This window comes from Halichoerus grypus, chromosome 10 (genome assembly GCF_964656455.1).
Source record: "Halichoerus grypus chromosome 10, mHalGry1.hap1.1, whole genome shotgun sequence".
NCBI classification, from domain to species: Eukaryota; Metazoa; Chordata; class Mammalia; order Carnivora; family Phocidae; genus Halichoerus; species Halichoerus grypus.
The window spans coordinates 2,414,071-2,437,843 of record NC_135721.1 but is presented as its reverse complement, the minus strand read 5'-3'; the positions used below and the strand labels follow the sequence as shown (position 1 = coordinate 2,437,843).

At 56.8% G+C, this 23,773-nt stretch overlaps 1 protein-coding gene across 5 annotated transcripts in view; it reads right to left on the bottom strand.

Moving 5' to 3' along the window:
• Positions 1-689: 689 nt before the first annotated feature.
• The window catches only part of COLEC11 (collectin subfamily member 11), a 32,180-nt gene continuing 9,096 nt past the window's right edge, over positions 690-23,773 (bottom strand). The window contains exons 3-8 of one of the 5 annotated variants that reach the window (XM_078055919.1): positions 21,586-21,657; positions 8,110-8,181; positions 5,679-5,732; positions 1,631-1,726; positions 1,411-1,471; positions 690-1,310 (exon numbers count right to left, since the gene is read on the bottom strand). In XM_078055919.1, coding sequence (XP_077912045.1) covers positions 1,061-1,310; positions 1,411-1,471; positions 1,631-1,726; positions 5,679-5,732; positions 8,110-8,181; positions 21,586-21,657 — 605 coding nt within the window. In that variant the 3' untranslated portion in view covers positions 690-1,060. Of the gene's footprint in view, positions 1,472-1,630; positions 1,727-5,678; positions 5,733-8,109; positions 8,182-12,691; positions 12,745-13,837; positions 14,109-21,585; positions 21,658-23,773 lie in introns of those variants that run through there. The other 4 variants (XM_036103417.2, XM_036103419.2, XM_078055920.1 and 1 more) reach the window with 4 other exon arrangements.

The following is a 23,773-nucleotide window of genomic DNA, read 5'->3' as shown; positions in this document are numbered from 1 at the left end:
CTCAGCAGACCTGCCCTTTTGTCCAGAGGGGCGACCTGGGGAGAGACACTATTGTCGTCCACGGCAGTCAGCTGCACAACATCCGTAAAAACATGGTCCGGAACCTCGGGCAGCCAGGGCCTCACTCACGAGACATGAGCCACATGGGCAGCCCTTGAAGAACTGCCCCCAGCAGCTCCCTTCCTGCCCCCACGGCCCAGCTGGATGCCTTTTGCATGTGCCTATGTGCTGTATTCCTTGAAACTAGAAGAAGTTTGGTTTTTACTGGGGAATCTGATGCACAGAAAGGAGAAGAACCACAGGTGACGTGGCGGCAGCTTCCGGACTTGCCTCCCGGTGTCCGCACCCTGTGACGTCGTCCCCTCCCTGAGCGTGCGCGGGACCCAGTGGGTCCCCCTCGTGAACAGAAGGCCTTTGTGATGGGACGGTGCCCCACTTCCCAGGTCAGGTGTGGCTCTCGGCTCCAACACAGCCACCATGCCGGGAGCTGCCCCGGGGAGAGGCCCCCGTGGCACGGAGCCGGACCCCGCCACGACCACCACTGGTGGTCACTAGTGCAGAAAGGGGTCCGGCTGAGCCCCAAAGAAAGTCCAGATCCACGGGAACCGTGAGATCCTTAATGTTGCCGTCACGAGACACTCCGGCGATCTGCGCCTGCCCCAAGCAAAATGTCCCTACTTACACAACAGTGAAAAGGAACGTGCGTTTTAATGTAATTTACAGAAGCATTGGCCAAAGTGACGTGGGTTCTTCTCACGCAGAAATTAAAAGGGAGATAGTCCCTGAAGCCCCCGCTACCATTGTTTGTACTCGACTACAGTCACATTTCAAGCTTTTATTCTATAGTTTGGACAAAGGCAAGCGCGACTCTGACTAAGAACTCCCTACTGAGCATGTGGCTACCGTACGAGGGGTAAAACCTGGCTTCTTCAGCAGTCACGCCCGGAAACGCTGTCTCTCCTCCCGAGCGCCCACTGCCGCCGTCTGCGGCCCAGGAACGCCGCCCGGCGGGAGGCCACCAGCGCAGGTGGCAGGGGCGGCCCGGGGCGCGGGGGGCCGGTCACCCCGAGGCCGCCCGCTCACACGTGCTCCTTGTCGAACTCGCACAGGAAGTGCATGGTGACGTGGCAGGCCACGTCGTTCCAGCCGCCCGAGGCCACCATCTCCACGCAGTCCTCCTCGTCGTAGGCGTTGTTGGGCTCGCCGCTGCGCCACTTGTTGAAGGTCTGCATGGGGGAGCGGTCCGAGTACACGAACGTGCCCTCCCTCTCCAGGTCGTTGATGCCGATGAAGACGCGGGCCAGGCCGGCCTGCGTGATGTAGGCGGCCATCAGGCCGTTGGCGGCCTCGTCCTTGGGCATGCCCAGCGTGCCCCCGCGGCCCTGGCAGGACAGCTGCGCGTCCACATACCTCTTCTCCTCCTTCACGAGCAGGTAGATCTTGCTGTCCGTCTCACGCACACCGGCGACAGCTGCGGGGGGGGGCAGTGCTGGAAGGTGAGCACTCGCGTTCCTGTCATCACGCTCGGTGCGCGGCACCCACGCGAGGCCCGGACAGCGGGCGCCACACGCCTGCCGAGCCCCTCTGTCTCGGGGGTCGGGAGGGGGACAGGGAAACCCTGAGAACGTACCATTCTTTATGAATTTTAGCTCCGTCGTCAGCTGGGTGACCTGGTTGTCCATCTCGCCGATGGCCTTCCTCAGCTGGCTGCACTCACACGGGATGCCTGTGGAGACCGGCCCCCGCGTTAGAAGACACCACCGGGGACGGCACTCGGAAAGCAGCCCCCCACCCAGACAGAAAGCTTAGCCGGCAGGCGGACCCCGTGGGCCTTCAAGGCTGGGACACGGATTCCGGGCTTCATCCCGAAGGCAAGGAGAAGCAGCGGAGGGACGTCAACAGGGCGGCCCCAGGACCGACCTGTTTTCACATAGGGCTCTGCGTGGGTGGGAAGGAAGAGGGGAGGTGCAGGGGAGACGGGGTGGAGGGCGGAGTCGTGGCAGCATCGCGGAGGACGACGGGGCTCGGGGCAGTGACGTGCGGACGCACAGAAGCCAGAACATCTGGGGACAGTGGGGGCCCCGCAGCATGAGGGTCCCTCTCACAGCTCTGCCAGCCGTGTCACCTCAGGTCAGGGGTCCTGGCCCTTCCAGGACCCCCGAGCTGCCTCCCGTGGGGAGCTCCACTTGTCAACACCCCCCCCGTCCCCACTGCAGCAGGGGGACCCGGCCACTGCCAGCCCATCACCTCCCCCAGGACCGGAGCACAGCTGCCCTGCACAGACCCTACCGAGAGCCTGCGTGCAGGACCTGCCTCTCCCCCTGCAAAACCCCACGGTGCTGAGCTCCAGCCGCACTTCCAGACTGAACCTCCCCCATAGAAGACGGGGCCCATCTTCCAGAATCTGAGCCCTCCTCCACCACCCAGAGTCCAGAACGCCCTCACTTCCACGCGCAGATCCGGTCCACACTCGGCGGCCCCAGCGACGCTTGGGGCCAGGGGGTGGTTCTGCAGTGGAGTTCATCTGAGACCAGTGTCGCGTCCACGCCCCCTGAGGCTGTCCAGGCTTTCTGGATTGCTCTCTGCAGTGACAAGTGGTGGGCTTGTTCCTCCGTGTCCTTTCAAACTGTCCCCTGGCCTCCGGGCCGGCCCCACACACCACCAGGGCCTCCTCCCTGCAGGACCGGCCGTGTCCAAGGTGGCGGCGGGAGGTGCTGCCATCCGTCCCGTGACCGCACTCCTCCTCCTCCCCACAGTACTGACAGAGCCCTTCAGCCAAGGGCTTCTGACTCAGACAGCCCTTTCTTCCCCAGTTTCCAAGCTCCGAGCTCTCTCGAGGGCTTCTCTCTGAATGTCACACTCAGGATGAATGCCAGCAAATGGAGACACAGCATGTGTGAGACAGAGAAAGACAGGCTGACTCAGCACAGTGGATGCCGGAACGTGCCCACACACACGGCGGTCTGGAAGGGACCGTCAGGACCCAACCACTGGGAAGCCCGGTCGGCTCCAGGACCCCCACCTGCGCCCCCAGGGCCTGACGGCAAGCTCACGAGAGGTCACGAGAGCCTGAACCAGGTGCTGGTGCAGGGACAGGACACAGGACAGCTGTGCAGACGCATGGACCATGAAGGACAGCAGGGACAGCGTGGAACAGTGTGGGACAATGTGGGTAGCGTGGGACAGAGGACAAAACCCGCGTGGGAAACGCCACGTGAGCCAAGAGGTGGTTGGACCAACGTGGGCAGCAGGACATGGTGGACATGCGCCAGGCAAGGGGACGGGTGGGGCCGGACTACGGGGGCCGAGGTGGACATGCAGCTGGGGGAGCCTCGTGGAGGACGAAAGGCAGCAGACGAGCTCCACGGAGAGGGGGCCGCAGCCGCGGGACAGTGGGCCGAGAGGTCACTGTCACCAGCACCAGGACGCTGGCCACGTCCACTGAGCGGCTGGGTCCCGGGTGACCTTCTCGGGCGTCAGGCTGCAGGGAGCCAGCTACAAGGAGCTCCAGAACGAGAAAGTACAGACGTGCTTCCCGAGAAGTCTGGTGGTCAGAGGAAGGGGGAGGTACTTAGAAATGAGGAATGCGTGCCTGGGGACACGTATATCTGAGCCAATCCTTGAAGTCGGCGAGCACTACAGTCCCAAGAAGGACGTGAAAATACTCAGGTAGAAGGAAATGGAATATTGAAATAGTCTACCAGAGGATGTGACAGACAAGGAAAGAGGATGCCAGTCATACATACTCTGTTTTCAGACCACTGCGGTTTTATTTCATGATTTATAGTTTTTTCTCAAGTGCAATTTTCCCCATGTCTTGATTATTCTAAATAGTGCTGCTGTGAACACGGGGGTGCGGGTATCTCTTTGAGTTAGTGTTGGTTTCCTTTGGATATATTCCCAGAAGTGGGATCGCTGGGTCACATGCTAGCTCTATTTTCAACTTTCTGAGGACCCTCCACACTGTTTTCCAGAGTGGCTGCACCAGCCTGCATTCCCACCAACAGTGCACGAGGGTCCCCTTCCTCCGCATCCCCGCCAACATCTGTTAGCTCTTGTCTTTTGGTAACAGCCATTCTGACAGGTATGAGGTGACATCTCATTGTGGTTTTGATTTGCATTTCCCTGATGACTAGAGATGTTGAGTGTCCTTTTGTGTATCTGTTGACCTCTCATATGTCTTCCTTAGAAAAATGTCTATTCAGGTACTTTGCCCATTTTTTTAATTAGGTTGTTGGTTTTGCTATTGAGTTGTATGAGCTCCTTACAGGTTTTGGGTCCATCCCTTATCAAATGTACGGTTTGCCAGTATTTTTTCACTCTGTTGGTGGTTTCCTCTGCTGTGCAGAAGCTCTTTTAGTTTGAGGTGGTCCCACCTGCTGACTTGTCTTTTTATTGCTTGTGCTTTAGGTGTCATGTCCAAAAACACATGACCAAGACCCACAGCAGGGAGCTTCATTCCTGTTTCCTTATAGGAGTTTCATGGGTCTCAGGTCCTACATTTAAGTCTTTAGTCCATTTCTAGTTAATTTTTGTGAGCAGTGTAAGATGGGGGTCCAGTTTCATTCTTCCGTGTGACTGTCCTGTTTTCCCAGGGCCATTTATTGAAGAGGTTGTCTTTTCTCCATTGAGGGTTCTTGGCTCCCTTATTAAATGTTAGTTGACCGTATGTGCCTGGGTTTATTTCCGGGCTCTTGGTTCTGCCCCCATGGTCCGTGGGATTGTCTTTATGCCAATGTGCACTGGTTCAAGTCCTGTCGATTTATGGTATAACTTGAAATCACAGAGTGTGATGCTTCCCGCTTGGCTCTTCTGTGTTAAAAGCTTCGTAAGAAATGCAAGCACTTCAAGACTGTTACAGAGAGGAACAAAAACCAGCTGACAACCTACGTGTTCATCCACGGAGGAATGGATTGAGGAGTTGTGACGTGTACACAATGGAGTACTATTCAGCTGTGAACAATTAGGAAACCCTGTCATTTGTTTTAAGATTTTATTTATTCATTTGAGAGAGAGAGCACAAGAGAATGAGAGAGAGAGCACAAGCAGGGGGAGCAGCAGGCAGAGGGAGAAGCAGGCTCCCCACTGATCAAAGAGCCCGACGCAGGGCTCAATCCCAGGACCCTGAGATCATGACCTGAGCCGAAGGCAGACGCTTAATGCACTGAGCCACCCAGGAGCCCCAGGAAACCCTGTCATTTGTGTGAACATGGATGGACCCTGAAGGCATTATTGCTAGGTGAAGCGAGGCAGGCAGAGAAGGGCAAACTCCACACGATCTCACTTCCATGTGTAGCGGGGGAAGGTAGTAGGACAAAGGGGGTCAGCAGCGCAGAGGTAAATGCCCACCAGGGATGCGATGCACGTGAGGACCACAGCTAACCCTCTGCAGGACACACAGAGAAGCTGGTAAGAGAGCAAGTGCTTGGAGTTCTCATTGCAAGGATAATTTTTTTTCCTTTTCTCTTCTTTCTTTTCTTTTTGTTGTGTCTATAGGAGAAGATGGGTGTTAGCTGAACCTATGGTGGTGATCATTTCACGGTATCTGTAAATCAAACCATTGTGCTGTACACCTTAAACCTTTCCAGTAATGTATGTCAATTATCTCTCAGTAAAACCAGGGGAAAGTGCAATTTTTAACACATGTTTTAAAAGCCCTTGAACCCTCTATGCCATACCTGGTTCTCCATTAGGGCCAGGGGGTCCTATGTCACCAGAATCTCCTTTTTCACCTGAAAAGGGAGAGCAAGATGGTCAAAGCAAGGTCAAGCAGAGATGGGACACGTCACGAGAGGTTAAAATTGCCAAGGTTCACAATGTTATTTCTTCCCTGTGTAATGTCCGAGGGTTTCCTGCAGACCCCCTCTTTGCTGTGAATACAGGGACTTGTGTTCTACAGGTAATTAATTTTTCGGGCTCTATCGATGTGATGTGGAATAGACGCCTATCACGATATCTGAGAGATGACCCGACGACCCTTCTTTAAGTCAGGTCTGAAAAATCCTGGATGTGTCATAGAACAGTCTGCAGATATCCTGTCATGAACCCTTAACCCCCGGGTCAGTAACAGCTAAATCTGACTCCAGTTCTTGCCCTCCTGACGGCCGGGAAACGGTGATGCTGGCACTGGGGTGGACCTGGGGACAGCCTCCCCCCAACGCAACACCTGGGCTCCCGCCTGGCCTGAGACGCGGCCCCCCGTAGACAGGACACGCCATGCAGCCGCCCTGCCGCACCGGCTCCCAGCTGGTAAACCAAAGGGGGTGGACACAGTCGTGCCAACAAGGCTTTCTGGCTGCTCTAAATTTAGACAACAAACCTATTGAAGGCACATGAATATTCCTGCAGCGCGATCTTTCTCCCCCCGAGTCAACCTGAGCATCCCAGCCGGCGTGGGACCGGGAAGGAGGAGCGCTCCTCCCTCAGGATTTCACTGCCTGCCATCCGCGCGGGGAGGGAGAGAGCCTGCCGGTCCCGTCCACACCATCCCTGTGACTCCCTCATCGGCCTCGGGGCTTGGAACTGACTGGAAGGTCAGCCTGACCAGGTCCCCGGAAGCAGGTCAGGCAAAGTAAGCCAAACGAGGGGCTTGCTGGCACGCTGGTGCTCGGCAATCCACTGGCACTCGCCCGGAGCACATGAGAGGCCCACACGTCCCTACCCGGAGGCCAACATGCACTGCACTCTCCACAACAGCTAAAAGGGGCAACAACCCAAATCTCTACCGACAGATGCGTGAATCAATAAAATGCGGTGGAGCCACGATTCAGCCTTAAGAAGGAAGGAGATGAGCCTGGAACACGTGCCGCTAAGTGAAATAAGTCAGACATCCGTGAATGACCTAGAATACGCCGCTTTGTGGAGACGGGAATTAGACGAGGGGTGACCACGGCTGAGGGAGGGACCAGGACAGAGTTCCTCTCAGGGGAATGAAAATGGTTTGGAAATGAGTTGGCTGCTCAGCGCTACAAATGTACTTAATGCCACTAACTTGTACACTTGAAAATAGTTTAAATGGCAAGCTTCGTGTTATGACTATTTTCCCACACTTTCTCAAAGCCTTTGTGGAGCACAGCTGCCCCTCTTCATACCACGCGTATGTACGTGCTCTCGAGCGAGGGCCATCCCAGCAGGGGCTTCCCACGGGTTTGCCAGGAGAGATGCTGGGCTGGCCAGTGTCCGTCACACTCCTGCCGAGGACCCCTTCCTGCCAGGGACGAGCTGCGGCCAGGGGGAGGTGCGTGGCCACCCATCAGAACAAACCACCCGAACCCACTCATGGCTCAAACCCGCCGGCAGGTTACCGAGGCAGAAGAACTCCAGCGCCAGCCTTGGGCAGACCACCACCCCGAGCCCCCTCCCTGCCACACAGGCTCGGCAGTGTTGCCCCACCGGCCCTCCCCAGCCTTGGCCTCCTCACTAGCACCAGGGGTGGAGGGGCAGACCTCCACGGGATCGCTCATTGAAAGCTCAGGGCCCGGGGTCTCAGCACAGGGGCAGGACACACCAGGGGCTCCAAGAGCGTTTGCTGGCTGGGTGGTTCGGAGCCGCCCATCCTCGTCTGCTGGGCCTCAGTCTCCCGGCCCGCCCACCCCTGCAGGTTGCGCGGTCAGACGCGCTCGCGAGACGGACCCAGGCGAGGGCAGGCGTCTTGTCACTAGAGGGCTGCTCTCACCCGGGCTGTTACCTTCCTGGGCCCCGTTCTTATGGAGAGCCACCCACAGTTCCAAAAAGTCACCGAAGCTGGAGGGGGACAGACAGTGTTTCTGGAGAACGGTCCTCCCGTTACTCAAATGGGGCTCAGTGTTTCATTAAGCTGGTTATGGAAGTGGCAGTGAAAGGTCTTGCCCAAGTAACCAGCCCCCAATTCTCCGCCGGGGTGCCCTGTGAATCCTTCAGGACGGGGAGCGCTCGCCCCACCCTGGTGGGCACTCAGCCAGCAGGTAACCCTGACTGATCCCAAGTGCAGACCCTGGACCGCTTTTACCATGTGTCAAGCACACAGAAATAAGCACAGCCACCAGGCAGGACTGGCCGGCCTGCAAGCATGCTCGAGCGCCCGCGCCGGGAGTCTGGGAGGGAATGGGGCAAGAAGTACGTCGCAAATACCTTTAGAACCAATGGGACCAATTTTTCCATGGCGACCCACAGTGCCCTTCTGTCCTTTGTCACCCATGTCTCCTGAAAAAACAACAAGATCAAAGTTGGTTGGTGCACAGGTGATTCAGTATACCTCCTGTTTAACATCACACGCTCGCACACGCTCGCACACGCTCGCACACGCTCGCACACGCACGCACACGCTCGCACACACACACACATGCACCAGAGCACACGGGAAGGGTGTAACGCTCAGCTTACTGTGAGTGACCCCAGAAGGCTCTTCAAGGTCCCTTGTTAGATTTCCCAGCGGAGGACACACCTCCCCTAAAAGCCACACGCCCTGGGAGCGCAGGAGACCAAGGGTGCATCCCCTACCCCGCCCTCAGCCCGGGCCTCCTGCTCTGCAGTTACATCAGTAGAGAGGGGCTGTCCTCCATCCCCGCCCCAGAGCAAGTCAACGGGCACGCGGGCTGCTCTCGGGAGCTGGGAGGCCCGCCGGGGAGGTGGACGCGGTGGCAGAGCGCTGCTCCTCTCCGGGGAAGCTGAGGGGAGCGGAGGGAGGAGGAGGGAGAGGAGGGTCCAGGGAATGCTTCGTCACACGCTTCCCAGGGAGACTAGTCCTCCAGCAGGGCCTGGTGACACACCGCATCGGTCCCCCCAGCGTGGCTCGGAGCGTCGCCACCCCAGGGTGCCCCCTCGCCTCCATGCTGCCCGTCGCCACAGGCCGGCCCGGGGACTGTTCTCACGCGTGGCCCCCAGGACCGTCCCCGCTGACCAATGCACTGGGACCCAGAACGGCGGTCCGCACCCGGCCATGGCTCAGGTCCCGCGGCGGAGGGGCTGTTCTCCCCCCGAGTGCACTCACACGCCTGGGGGCCCTCCTGTGCGCGCTGCAGACTGCAGACCGAGCCAGCAAGCGTCACACTAACACACAGAGAACGCTTGGTAAAAGAAACGTGTAATCAGACTTAATTTAATAATCTGAAACTAAATGAAATTCAGCCGAGCAGCTCTGCAGGAGAGCGATGACAGGAAGGACAGCGCGTTGCATACGGATAAGGCTTTGTCCTGCTCTGACACCGACTCATGCCTTGAACCGGAGGACTTCCCAGCCGGGAACTCTCAGCTTTGCGACATTCCCTAAGTTAAGGATAGAGGTCAGAGGACAGAAGACAGGCTTCGGGACGAGCTCGGGCTGACAGGGACACACAGCGCCGCAACACAGTCCCACAAACTGATTCACGTCCGCTCTCTTACTGGGCTACAGAAGTGATTCCCTGCACAGACAAGGCCCCGAGGGCCTGAGCCGCTTGTCCAGGTCAAGTGCCAGCGTATGGCAGGACCAGGACAGAGCTGTGACCTGCTGATCTGAGGCCCAGCGCCCCTTTCCCGGTGCCACGGTAGCGGGGGCCCCGGGGAGGCCGAGGCCAGGCTGGCCCAGCCGTGACAGCGGTGAGCTGTGCATGTGCCGGGGACATAGGGCGGCAGGACTTAGACCGGTGGGGGGGATGGGGAGCGATCAGACACCTGTGACAGGTGTGTTGTAACAGGAGAGGCGCTGTGAGGAAGCCCTGGCCAGTGGGGGGTGGGGGAGGGCATCCAGGGGGGCACACAAACCTCCGGGGGGGAGTTAGAAGAGAGTGACAAGACAGGATTCATGCTTGACGCGTATCGGTGACACGCAGAGGGGCTGGAAGGGGGCAAGGACACCGGGCCAGGGAACAGACGAGAGCTGGAGGCAAGTGCACTGGAGGGGTGTCGGGTTGGGAACGGGAGGTGGCGGGGAGAGCCTGGGCACGCGGGGCAGGGGAGAGGAGCAGGAAGTGGCTGTTCCCGTGTCCCGCAGGGCTGGGTCTGCAAGGGGCCCCAGACCAGCAGGTGAGTGGTAACGATGATGTCGCCCTGCAGGAGGGGCAGGCCACGGGGACCCCGCGGGGCGTTGGAGGAGGGGGCGCCCGCGGGGTCGGAGCTGTGCCGTGAGACAGGTGGGACAGGGACAAGCGGGAGGCCCTGGCCGGAGCGGGGTCAGCGGCTGAACACTGCAGAGAAGCCTCGGGATGAGGACAGGCACAGACCTCTGGCTACACGGGGACCTGGGGGGGGTCCCAGAGGGGCAGAGCCAGCGGCAGCGAGCAAGGAATGGCGGGGTGTGGAGGTGGCGCCCCGAGTGGGAGGCAGCCCCTGCAAAGCCCCGACTGCACCGGCGTGGGTCCAGGGGTCCACGGGGCAGCGCTACGAACTGGGTATCTGCGCCCCCCCCCGTCTCCATCCTCGCCAGCAGGAGCCAGCCCTGCCCCCCTCCGCGGCCAGAGGACCCTGAGTCACTGCGAACCTGCTCCAGGCTCCTGCCCGTCCTTCCTGCCAGCAGGTCCCTGACAGGCTCAGCCTCCCCAACCCTCCTGGTGAGCCAGCAGGACGGCCAACAAGAACCGCTTCGATCAGCCCCGAGCCCAGCGCGCAGCCCGGTCAGCAGCGGTCGGCTGGGACATTCTGTACCCCGTCCTCACGGGGAAGCTCAGACCAAGTGAGTAAACACAAGCTCCACACGGCGCTCTGACGAAGACAGCGCCCCAAGCAGGAGGCCGCGGTGCAGACCGTCCAAGCGAACCCTCTCTTCAGATGGGAAGACAGAGGCCCAGAGACACCCAGGGACTCGCACCTGCACTGACCAGCTGCGAGGATTATTTCCAACACACGGGACGCCCCCCTGAATTCCCACGAGATGGGCAGGGTTGCCAGAGCCCGGAGAATAAAGGAATGTGCCTTCCCACTCCAAAGCCCGAGCACTCCAGAGGAGTCTGGGCGCCACATTAGCGCACACACTGGCTGTGAGTGTGGACCCATCACGTGAACGAAGGGTCTGCTGTCCGCCAGGAAGACCCCACTAGAAAGGTGCGGGGGGAGCTCTTCTCCCTGAGGCCCCGGCAGAGAGAAACTCAAAACGAGCCCTGCCCCCTCTTCCGCCGCCCAGACAGCTCCTGCGGCCCAAGCACACAGCCGGAGGAGAGCGCTGGACCGAGACACCGGCCCTCAGAAGCGTAGCGGGTAAAATGCCTTCCCCGTCCCCACAGAACGATTAATTACCGGGCCATTTCGTCAGCGGAGGGATGCCCGAAGAGTCCAGCACACATCCTGCTATCGTGAATAAGTTATAACCTGAGGATGACGTGAGAGCAGGTGGCTTTCGGCCCATCTCCGCATCGCACAGCCAAATGTTAACACCAAGTGCCCCTGTCCCCAGCAGGGCCCGGGGTCAGCGCCCGCCCTTGGAGAAGCGTGCGACGCGGCCTGGGGCGCTGAGGAAAACCGGAGGCCTCACGGAGCAGGGTGACGGAGGCAGTCACTGAGCCCCGACCAGAAGCCCGCCACGTCGGCACCCCGGCCTCGGCAGCCTCCAGAACCCCGACAGAATAAACATCGGTGTTTAAGCAGCTCCGTCTGTGGGATTTTTTACGGCAGCCCTAGCAGACTAGGACACTTTCTTGGCCCCACGAGGGAAAGGAGTTCAGAGAGGCCAAGTGGCCCACCTCGAGTCACACAGCACGCGAGGGAAGACTATTGTTCCGTGACCCAGAGCACGGACTCCTGCAGTCAGGCAGACGAGACCCCGGTCCCAGTCCTCTGCCCATGCAACCTTGGACACGTTACCACCCGCTCAGAGCCTCAGTGTCCTTGTCTGTCAAGAGGCATCAGAGTGGTGGTCAGCTCCTGGGTCGCCAAGCACCTGGTAATGTGAGTTTCACCCAGGCTGAGGCCTCTGTTCCGCGTCCAGGGCTCCAAACCCGCACCACCACTGGGGAGCGGTGGCCGTGCTCCTGGCACCAGGGACGTTCTGCATAGACCAGTCCCAGCAGGAAGGCTGCATCTTCAAGAGCTGGGCCGAGCGCACGCTGCAGGCTTGTGGGAAGACAAACCACCCCCCCCACCCGGGGCCATGTCTCGGAGGCTGAGGACACTTGGCCAGTGGGGACCTGGGACACCTGCCAGGCGGCCCCACCTTACCTGCCCCCAGACTGTCCCTCTCCCTCTAACAATGGCCTCTTCCTCTGGGCCCTGCACGCCCTGAGACACGACAAGACCTGGTCATACCACACGCCAGGAGGGCCCGTGAGGGGAAGGGCAGGGCCCGAAGGGCGGTCAGAGACCCCACCCTGCCGCGTGCACGCCCCCACCCCACAGCACACCCGCTCAGTCGGGCCGAGAAGAGCCGCCGTTCGCTGGTGCTGGGCAGTGTTTACACACACACACGCACTTCACATGTGTAACATTCTACACTCTTGCGTGCACACACCCATACATGCTAACCCACATGCATCTATAAACACGTGCCCCGTGTGTGCATACACACGGGCAAACGTCCCTGCACCCGTTCAAACACTCGTGCACACACACACAACTACACACAAGCACACACACACCCCATACACATGTGTGCGTGTACAAACGTACCCTTTATCCTCACGCCACCCAAGGTTGTAAAGCTGGTAAGCATCGGCTGGGTTTGAGCCCAGACCACCAGGGCACACCAGGCCCCCCCAGCCAGCCCCCCACACGCTCACCCTGCCATACATAACCCCTACACACTGACCTATCACTGGAGTGGCCATCGCTCCGGTAGGAACGTTCTATCTCTTGGGTGTGTTGGAGAAGAAAAGGTGAGAAGCATTAAAATCCCCTGAGACTGTCAGCATGTTCTCTACAGCAGTCCCAGGGGGTCTGGGTAGCTGACTTGTTTTTACTGGCAGACATTTCTTTTTTTTTTTTTTTTTTACTTTTATTTATTTTTTTTTTTTTTTTAAGATTTTATTTATTTGCGAGAGAGAGAATGAGAGACAGAGAGCATGAGAGGGAGGAGGGTCAGAGGGAGAAGCAGACTCCCTGCCGAGCAGGGAGCCCGATGTGGGACTCGATCCCGGGACTCCAGGATCATGACCTGAGCCGAAGGCAGTCGCTTAACCAACTGAGCCACCCAGGCGCCCCTACTGGCAGACATTTCTTGGGAAGTAGCCCTTGGGCAGAAAAGTACCGTGGTTATAAACCCAGAGGCTCTCAGAGGAGCACGGATCAGAACAAGAGCCCTACCGCCTTCTTCCTGCTTCCAGGAAGGTCTTCTTGCCCCTCCAAATGACAAGAAGCTTTTTGCAAGAAGCAAACAAATCTCCCTCCCTTGGTTGTGGGAGATGATTGGAAATGCACCAGACACACTTAGGCCCTGTCCCCTTCAGTTTGAAGAGCTTCTTGCAGAGGCTCCCGAGGTAGCTGGGAGCTGATGTAATGCTCCCCTCCTCCCATCCCACTAATGAGAAGTGTGCGAGAGCACGTCTGTCCTCTAGACACACACGAGGAACGAAAGAACGGGAGCAGCTCACAGCAGGCAGGTAATTCTTATTAATTTTAATGAAGATCTCACACAGTCCTTTGAAGTGGAGACGGGGCAAAAAGAGCACTCAGAATTCAGCTTCCCCAGCGATTTTTAACGAAGGGTAATGTGCACGTTGCAGAGCCCAGAAAGCCTGTCACTGACGTAGGGTCGCCCTCCACCTCCGCGTGCCAGGAGAGTCCCCCGCTTCTAAGACAAGTGGCCCAGGGGCCTCCCTGATCTTGTCTCAGCAGCGCGTCTGGGGACGGGGAGTCTTGAAGCCTGAGGTGATGCACGTAGCAGGCTGTCAGCGAAGCCAGCTCTGTGAGGTCGCCCCAGAGACGCGCAGGCTAGAAACGGGGGAAGTATTCTTACCTCAGTAAAGGACAAAGGACAGCAGGGGGTTTCTGCAGACCCTTCGGCCTGTCTCTGTCATTTCAGAAAAGGCATCCATCAGCTCACACGCACTTTCTCTTGTTCAAGTTCCCCGGCAGGGGGCTGCTCCGTGGGCTGACCCGAGACCCCCCGGCACACACGGCACATCAGCCAAAGAGCCAGCCCCCCCCTCCCCCGCCGGCAGCCGGACCCGCTTGGACGCAGCCGCATTCGGTGGAGCTGCCGGGCGAGGGCGTGGGATGCTCCGGACGGCTCACCGTCCCCCTGCAGCGCAGGCCCCGGGGCAGCATCGCAGGAACAGCGCTTCGGGCGCCTTCCGGTGGACGCCCGCATCGCTGCCGCCCTGGGGACCCAAGCTGCGTCTTCACGAGAGCCCAGCTCGTTCCTGCACACGGCAGTCTGAGAGCCATCGGGGGAGCCGAGCCTTGTGGTCAGCAGGCTGCAGGGAGCCCAGCCCGGCGTGGCCACGGCCTTGGCTGCAGACCCGTCCTCTACCGCCTGGAGCGGGGGCAGGCGTGCGTACCCCCGGGACCCTCAGCACGGATCTCAAAGAAATTCGAAGATACTGAATTTCAAGGTCTTTTTCAATTGATCAAGGGCCTTCCAAGTACCACATCTCACCTGAGGCTCTGGGGTCCCCAAGACGGAAGTGAGTGCACCTGCCCAGAGGCCCATGATCTTGCATGGAGTCCGGTGTATAAAGAAACGGGCATGGCAGGCCTGTGGCACGCCATGCCCCCCGCACACCTGTCAGGTCTTGCCTTAAAGGGCCAGTCACTAGCAGGGCCCCTCCCCGAGGACCCAGGAGAACTGCCCCTCAGGCCTCAATGCCAGGGACAGTTGAGTCCAAGCAGTTGATAGATTCTGAGTCCCATGGTCGTGGCGCCCTGCAAAGCCCTAAGAGGAGGTGGCAGGGCAGGAGGGTCCGCGATGTCCCCGAGCCCCCATGCTATTACACTTGCACTGCTTCACAAGGCACGGACACATTGGAGAACCACTGATGTAAGTGGCCGTGTCTTCTCCTGGCACCGATGTGAGGACTCGGGCCACCTTCGCAGCTCACCCCACCAAATGCGCAGGACCTCACAGCATGAATTTCATCGAAATAACCTCATCTTATACATACAGATAATATTTTTTTTTTGTCCAAAATTTTGTACCTTAGCTGAAATGTAATATGTTGTCTTTTAAACAGAGCATGAAAAAAAAACAAAAAAGAAAGGGGAGAAGGGGAGGCAGAGCAATTAGCTGTGGAGGCAAAGGGCAAGGGAAGTGCCCGCTGGAAGCCCCCAGCAGCCGGGGGGCCGGGAGGAAGCACCGCCCCCACCCCCAGGAGAGCCCATGAGACCCACAGCACAAGGCGCGCTGGGCGAGCTCTCGCAGGTGGTCTGGATGGAGCAGTGGTCAGTGGGGAGGAGCTAGCCAAATCCCAAGGGTCCCCCACTTCCAGCAGCCGGTGCTGGAGGAGCTCCCTCCACTGGGGGGGCAGCAGGCCCCATATCGGCAGCTCCTGCTGCATCTTCACTGGCCCCGGAGGTGAAGGAAGTGAGTTTGTCCAAGATGTGAAGGAGGGCCTGAGGCAGAAGGCAGGATTTGGGACCACAGATCCATCCAGTCCCAGCACTTCCCAAAAGGGAGGAAGCCCTGTTCCAGGGCATTCACGGAAAATGGCTTACAGACATCCAAGGAAGGGACTCTGCCCACCCAGAGGGAATCACCCAGAGAATGTGCCAGAAGGACAGGAGGCTCAGGGGTGTTGCCAGAAGTCACACAACTCAAGGCCATGGAGCCTCAAATGAAAACGTGGGTTGGAAGAAGTTGAGGACAAGACTCTACACATGATCATTGTTGCAGCTGTTGGGGAGAGGGGCAGGGAGGTTCTGGGCCCCGCAACAACCCCCATGACTTCTTGCAAAAAGCAGGAGCACCTCCAGAAGCGACCGGGAGAACCCATGGCCTGTGGCCCAGGACCATGAGGGACGCGCGCCCTGGCTGGCCGAGTCAAGCAGGTGTCTGCGAAACACCAGCCTCCCCTTCCCAGTGAGTCTGCAGGGCCTGCGGTCCTACCCTCCAGCGGGAAGCAGGGTTCCTGCTCTACCATGCCCTTGGGAGCTCAGCAGCCCCACCTCGCCCCAGGGTTCCTGCTCTACCATGCCCTTGGGAGCTCAGCAGCCCCACCTCGCCCCAGGGCTCCTGCTCTACCATGCCCTTGGGAGCTCAGCAGCCCCACCTCGCCCCAGGGCTCCTGCTCTACCATGCCCTTGGGAGCTCAGCAGCCCCACCTCGCCCCAGGGTTCCTGCTCTACCATGCCCTTGGGAGCTCAGCAGCCCCACCTCGCCCCAGGGCTCCTGCTCTACCATGCCCTTGGGAGCTCAGCAGCCCCACCTCGCCCCAGGGCTCCTGCTCTACCATGCCCTTGGGAGCTCAGCAGCCCCACCTCGCCCCAGGGCTCCTGCTCTACCATGCCCTTGGGAGCTCAGCAGCCCCACCTCGCCCCAGGGCTCCTGCTCTACCATGCCCTTGGGAGCTCAGCAGCCCCACCTCGCCCCAGGGCTCCTGCTCTACCATGCCCTTGGGAGCTCAGCAGCCCCACCTCGCCCCAGGGCTCCTGCTCTACCATGCCCTTGGGAGCTCAGCAGCCCCACCTCGCCCCAGGGTTCCTGCTCTACCATGCCCTTGGGAGCTCAGCAGCCCCACCTCGCCCCAGGGCTCCTGCTCTACCATGCCCTTGGGAGCTCAGCAGCCCCACCTCGCCCCAGGGCTCCTGCTCTACCATGCCCTTGGGAGCTCAGCAGCCCCACCTCGCCCCAGGGTTCCTGCTCTACCATGCCCTTGGGAGCTCAGCAGCCCCACCTCGCCTAGCCACAGCTGCCTGAACAGGTGCGGTGATGTGGGCTCGGGACCCCCCCAGCTGTGGCAGCCACCCCACCCCGGGCTCCCCCCACAGACGGGCGTGCGACCCAGGAGCCGTCCGCAGTGAGAGGACGCGGCACTCAGCATCACCGCGGCAGGCGGGGCGGGCAGAGCGGAAGGTCCTTGATGGGACAGAGAGACTGCAGGGAGCAGCGAGGTGGCACGTGGAGGAAGGGGCCGCTGCAGGACAAACCGGAGTGTGTAAACCCAGAGAGACCGAGGCTGGTGAGCAAGTCCGAAAACAGAGCAATCCCGAAATACCTGAAGGGAATTCCTCACACTTTTTTCATACACTAGCAAAATCATAAACAGGAGCTATTAGTCTTCTAACAATTTCGTAAAGAATATCACTGGTAAAAATAACCATCGCAAAATAAAACTTATACTGGCTGAAACTACACAGGGAAAAACCCATCAGGAACTAAAAATCGAGGGTAGAGTCTCTTTGTACAATTTAGAACCGAGCGTTCCAATCAGGTGATCCAACCCAGCGCAAATGACACGGAAGGAAGCTCAGCACAGCGGGAGCGATAATCAGTAAAATGTGATACCTATTTAAAAAATAATAAATTCTAGGGCCCCTGGGTGGCTCAGTCGGTGAAGCTCCTGCCTTCGGCTCAGGTCATGATCTCAGGGTCCTGGGATTGAGCCCCACGTCCTGCTCCCTGCTCAGTGGGGAGCCTGCTTCTCCCTCTCCCCCCTCCCCTTCTCCTTCTCTCTCTCAGATAAATAAATAAAATCTTTTTTTAAAAAAATAATAAATTCTAAAAATCTCTCAAGGGTCCAGTAATATTTACATGGAAAAAATGATTCCAGTGAAAATAATTTCTGAAAAATGAAAAAAGTCAATGATCCATTTGCCCTCACCTTAAAACCAGGCAAGTCCCAGCCCCCCGGTTTCTGGAACGCTCACGACTCCGCTGGAGCGAAGAGCCTTCTGGAAGCTACAGATGTCGGAGACTGGACATCAGGAACAGCACACCTGAGCCGTGGCCGCGACCCACTAACCCCAGCACTGAGCTGGAAGGCCTCCGGGCGGGAGGAAAGCCGGGGAGGCGGGGACAGAGGGCGGGAGGACTCCGGAGCCCCGCACAGCTCCCTGCCCCACACCGCACAGAGGCCGCGGGAGCTGAGGTCATCCTTCCTGGGAGCTTTCCTGCAAGGGGGCCGGGAGCAGGACTTCCGAGGTCGCCCACGGCTCTCCACGGCCGGCTGGACCCGGAGCACCGCGTCAGCACGTGGGGCGTCTGCGGGAAGCGGCCAGAGGCTACAACCCGGGCCTCCAGTTACAAAAACGTGCTGACATCGAAAATCAGCACATGCTCTTTGCTGGGAATACCAAAAACGCAGAAAGGCGTAAAACAGAAAATTTAAATTCCTATAATCCTACAACCCAGAACTATCTACTACTAATGTTTTGGTTTATTTCTTTCCCATACTTTCTCTGTCTTTGTGTAAATATTTTAATCAGTCGTGTCTGTTCCTATATCCTGTTTGATTCTCTCCCATGTGTCACGTCATGGCCAATCCTCTTTTCGAGATCGCCCCAAGAAGGATACTTCCGACATTTCTGCATAAATGCTTCCACTACTCAGTGATCCAAATACACACACGTGGGTTGATGTGTTCTCTATATTCTGCACTTAGCAAAGACCCCAAACCAGAGCTGCTCATTTCATCAGCGGCGGTGCCAGACCCCTGATGAACCCCACACTCACGGACTCGAGGACTGGCGTGCCCAGAGGGAGTCATGCTGGTTAACCTGGCCGCTGCTGGTAGGGGCTGTAAAGGGCCAGGTCCAGGCTCCTCTCTTCCACCCTAACCCCACAGAGGACTCCATACTAGAACACGCCGCCCAGGGTGGGATTTTAAGTTACCCGTGGATATTGGGCATCCATTAAAATGATTTCACAGCATGAAAAATGGTGGCACTGAAATCTGACATTAAATTTAAGAAGTAGGATGCAAATTTATGTGAACAATACAATTATAACAAAGCAAAAAGGGCACAAAAAAAGGAAATATACTAAAGTAAGTGCCAACCTCTGGATGATTTTATTATGGATGATTTTCTCACCACTTCAGGTATATTAAACTTTCTATCACTAGCATATGTTGGAAAAATTTGAAACAAGGCAGTTACTTAATGAAGGTAGGACTTTACTGCCACTTGCATGCTGAGCTCAAATGTCATTACTTTGAAAAAACATCAATGAAATAGGATCGTGAAATGAATTTGTGACCGTCTAGAGTAGGAGAACTACCACTTCCTGACTGTGAAATATAAAATCGCCCACACAAAAAAGTAGAGGAACATCCCTTTTATCACTGGGTAAATTTCATAATTAGTTCAGTAATAAAATAAGACTATCTACAGCACTTTCCACTTTCATAAGAAGTATAATAATAAAATAAAAACTACAAGCACTTTAGTTCTGCGATACTGTTAACTTATCACAACCCGAGAACTTTGTGAAGCGGTTCCTTCACTGCCTACCCTTTGCAGATGGGAAGACAGACACGGGGAGTAAGCAGACCACAGAGCCCACCCCACCGGCTCCCTGGGTCAGCTCTCCTCTCAGCCAGCTGGGCTGGCCTCTGCTGGGATAGCCACCACCTTGTTGTTTCTCGCGGGGACCCCAGGAGAGGAGCTCCTGCCTCACTCACTCCTGCATGCTGAGCACACAGATGGAATGCTCCCCAAAACACAGGAAGATTGCTCATTTCGAGTGGGAAGTATATGGACCAGCGTAAGAATGTATGTACAGATAGTCATTTTAAAGTTCCAAATTCCACTTATGGCAACTTATTCTAAGGAAATATTCAGAGATATGCACAGAAAATACAAGTACAAAAGTATCTTACATTTCAAGAAGAAAAAGAACCCAAAACTTTTTTTTAAAAGATAGAAAAAGATAACCAAGAAAGGAGGAGGAGGAGGTGGAGGACCAAAAGACAGAAAAGAAATACAAATGACTTTTAAATGCCCAGATGATGACTCTACTTCATTCATAATAAGAGAAGTGAAGTCAAATCTACTAAAGCAGCAATTTACTACTATCCGATTTGCAGCTTTCCTCCCAGGGAGGGCAGCAGGTGTCCCATTCCTTGTGTTGCCTGTGACATTGTTTCAATCCTTTCGGAGGGCAACATCTACCAAAATGTCAAATGCACCAGCACCCTGTTACACTGTTAGGAATTTATCTTCAAGCTGTACTCACAGACATTTAAAAGTGACACATACGAGACTATTCTCTGCAGCAAACCCCTCTCCAGGAATAGATCAGCTGAAGCATGGAGCAGCACGTCACCACACGAGAGGATGAGGGAGACATGTCTGTGCTCCTATAGAATGATCCAGGGCGTATTGTTAAGTGAAAGAGGGAGATGCAGAACCATACGTGCAGGTGCACCTGTTTGTACAAAAGGAGGGAAGAATCAGGTATACATTTGCTGGTGAGCTTGCTGACTCCTAAAATACCGCTGTAAAGAGAAATCAACCGACAGTGTTGGTGGGAAGGATCCCAGGGAGCCCGGGACCTAGAAGGAGAGCATTCATTCGCTGTGAGTTGTTTCTATATGCTTTGAACTTTGAACTAGGAGAATAGTTCATTTATTTTTTTAACTGATTTTTTTATGAGTAAAGGAGAAAACAAGAAATAAAAATCATTAAGGCTAATGGAGGGATGTGACAGAAATGCTCTTGGTCTCGAATGTGACAAGGGTTTCCCAGATGTGTACAGCTGTCAGACTCATCACTTGTACATCAAAAGGAGAATGTCCATAAACTGTACCTCAAGAAAGTGAAAACACAGTGCATGGACTAAATATATGACTATATATACTCAATGGCCTTTATTTGCATTGTCATAATAACTTTCTGGAAACTGGAAACCGCCTAGCTCTCCAGTGCTGGAGGACTGGTTGGGGGACCAGCTGGATGGGTGTCAGTGTAAGTCCCAGAGCACAGAGCATGAACGCTGAAAAAGCACTTCTACCCCCTTTACTGTGCGGCAATTTGCACGTACAATCTACTTCCTGTAAGACTCGGCGCAACCCCAGGGGATTCGGAGAAATACGCGATTGTACTAAGAAGGAAACAGAGTCAGCAATCAGGATCTGCTAGCCACGGGTGCCTCCACCCCTGTGTACCCTACGCACCCCGCCCAGGGCTGTGCACTTGGTCTTTGCACACCTCCATCACTGCTCGCACACCTCCTTATCTGCTCACACACCTCCATCGCTGCTTGCACGCCTCATCTGCTCACATGCCTCCTTATCTGTTTACACACTGCCATCACCACTTACACACCTCCTTATCTGTTTACGCACCTCCACAACTGCTCACACACCTCCATCGCTGCTTGCACACCTCCATCACCGTTTGCACACCTCCATCGCTGCTTGCACGCCCCCATCACCGTTAGCACACCTCCATAACTTTTGGCACACCTCCATCACTGCTTACACTTCTCCATAATTTTGACACACCTTCAGAGTTTCTTGCACACCCTCACAATTGCACTTATATGTGTAACGCTCCCAAATGACCCCTACGTTGCAGAGGAGGCTGGTGAGGGGCCGGGCTGGGACTGAGTTTGCACGCACGTGACCACACTGTTATGTGCCGCTCCCAGGACGCGCTCTGTTTCTTGGAGCGCAAGGAGCACTCTCTGCACCCTGGCTCACTACACAGGTGTCAAAGTCCTCTGGAGTCCCCGCACCCTGCCACTCCCCTGAGGCTCCTGCAGCAGCTGGAGCAGCGGCTGTGCCCTCTTGGGCAGACCTCGACGGGCCGAGGGGCGGCAGGTACCTTTCTCTCCTGCGGGGCCGACTCTCCCAGGCCGTCCCGGCGCACCTTTGTCTCCCTTCTCTCCAGCGTCCCCTGCGGAAGAAGGCACTGCATTTAGGAGCTCCTCGCAGCACGGATTCCAGTGTCAGCTGCCCACCCTGTGTGTGCTGTCGGTCAGGCCCCTTGGCCTCTCCCCCGCCCCAGCCCCCAGGAGACTTCATCTCTCATCCAGACCATCTCCCACCCCCATCGGCTTTCCCCCATCTTCCCACCCTCCATCACCGAGGGCTCTCAGGTTTCCCTGTCCCAGATCTGTGTCGGGACTCTGCTCCCGGGCCCTCCTTTCCCCTCTAGGGATGTTGTGTCCCTCTCTCCAATTATCCCTCTGGGCTAGCTTGCCCTCTGGCATACAGCACTCCCCGAGACCCCCTGTGCCTGCCCTGCTGACCCCCTGCCCTCACGGCAGCATGAGGAGAGCAGGGGTCTGGAGGACCTCCCATGGCCCCGGTGTCCCTCTGTACCTGTCTGATGTGCCTGGGAAGAATAAACAGGTGCTCACATCAGCACCCCCTGGTCCCTTCAGCAAACCCCCCCGCACCCACCTGCAGCACACACTCGGGGCTGGGGAGCCTGTGACCAGGTGGGCACATCCACCTGATTCAGCTTCACTGGCCAGGTGTGTCCTGCTCTCAGCCCAGGCTACATGACCCCAGCTTTTGTCATGAGTCCTGGTCATGTTTTGGCAGACACCTGCGAGTCTTTGATCTGTCACTTATCTCATTCAGAACTGAAACAGGGAGATGGGCTGTTCATCTCCTGATATCCCACACTTAGCTTAGCTCGCTGCAAATCGACCCGACGGTTTTTCCCCAGAGATGAGTCCCTCCTGTGACATTCCTGGTTCTGACTGACACACTGATTCTCCCGGACTGCAAGCCCCAGGCCCGGTGTCATCTCTGCTTTCCTGTCTCCCTCATCAGCGAAGTGCAAGCCTCTGCCCAGCTCTGTGGGGTCTGACCGGCCCACTCCCTGTCCTGTCCATGGTCTGGCCCAGTCAGCCGGCCCCGGGGCTTCGTGCAGCTTTGGGGACTGCGCTCACAGTGCTCATGCAGGACAGTCACGCACAAAACGTGGAGGAGCCCACAAGCAGCGGAGGGTGGAGTCCCGATGGGAGACATCAAGGTCCCTCCCTAGGCCTCCTCCTCCCCGCACTCTAATCCACACCAAAACCGTCTTCCTAAAATACAGATCCAATTATGTTATGTTCCTTCTTAAAACCACCAAGGCTGAATGTGGTGACAAATAATGTCCCATTTTTAAAACCGTCCCCAGTAGGCCTTCATCTGGAGCCCCGGTATTGGCAGCCACCTTCTCACCTGACCCTCCAGGTTGCTTCTCCTGATTCCCTCACCGGCTACCTCTTCTCTCCGGTGACCAGGCCCCTTGTTCCCTATTATATGGCTCGTCTGCCTGACTGCCGTACCGTTCCCCCAGGAGAGCACATGGGTGCCGACAGGGGGTCGGTGTCCCTCCCCAGGTACACACGACACCAGCCAACATCTAAGTTAGTCCAGTTCTCTGCGATTCTCCTTGGGCACTTACACTTGGTGAGAGGCTAACTGAGGTTACAGAGGCCCCAACGAGATGCCCAAAACTGATCATCTGGCCTGAAGGAGGGGACATCCCACTTAAACTTAAGTAAACAAAGAGAAAAGCGAAGTGAGCGCCACCAACAACTGGAAGACAGAGCTGGCCTGTCACTGTGCCCTGCGTGCCCCAGCCTTGAAGGCTCCACCCAGGCCCCTGCTGAGGGTGGGTTCACACACGCCTAGCACACATACGTGGCCCTTAAATCTCTGGGTACTTTACCGTTCTTAAAAAAGGAAATTATTACAATCGCAATACTTGGAGACACATTGATAGACCAGCAGGAAATACCAACTAACAGACTGAGCTCGCCACCAAAACCTGTGGACATTTGAGGAACACCAACATCCTGAAGAGAACCAACAGAGGAAAGGGACTCTTGGAGCAGTCAGCCTCTGACCCCGAAATAAGATGCTGAATATCTTCATAAAGGCAAGAGAGAATAGGCATCTATGAACAAAAGTAAAAAGCACTGAAAAGAACCAACTAGAAATCTTGCACAGGAAATAAATTTTTGCAACGAATCTCTCTACAGGAAGGCTGAGAAGCAGGGTGGCCAGGG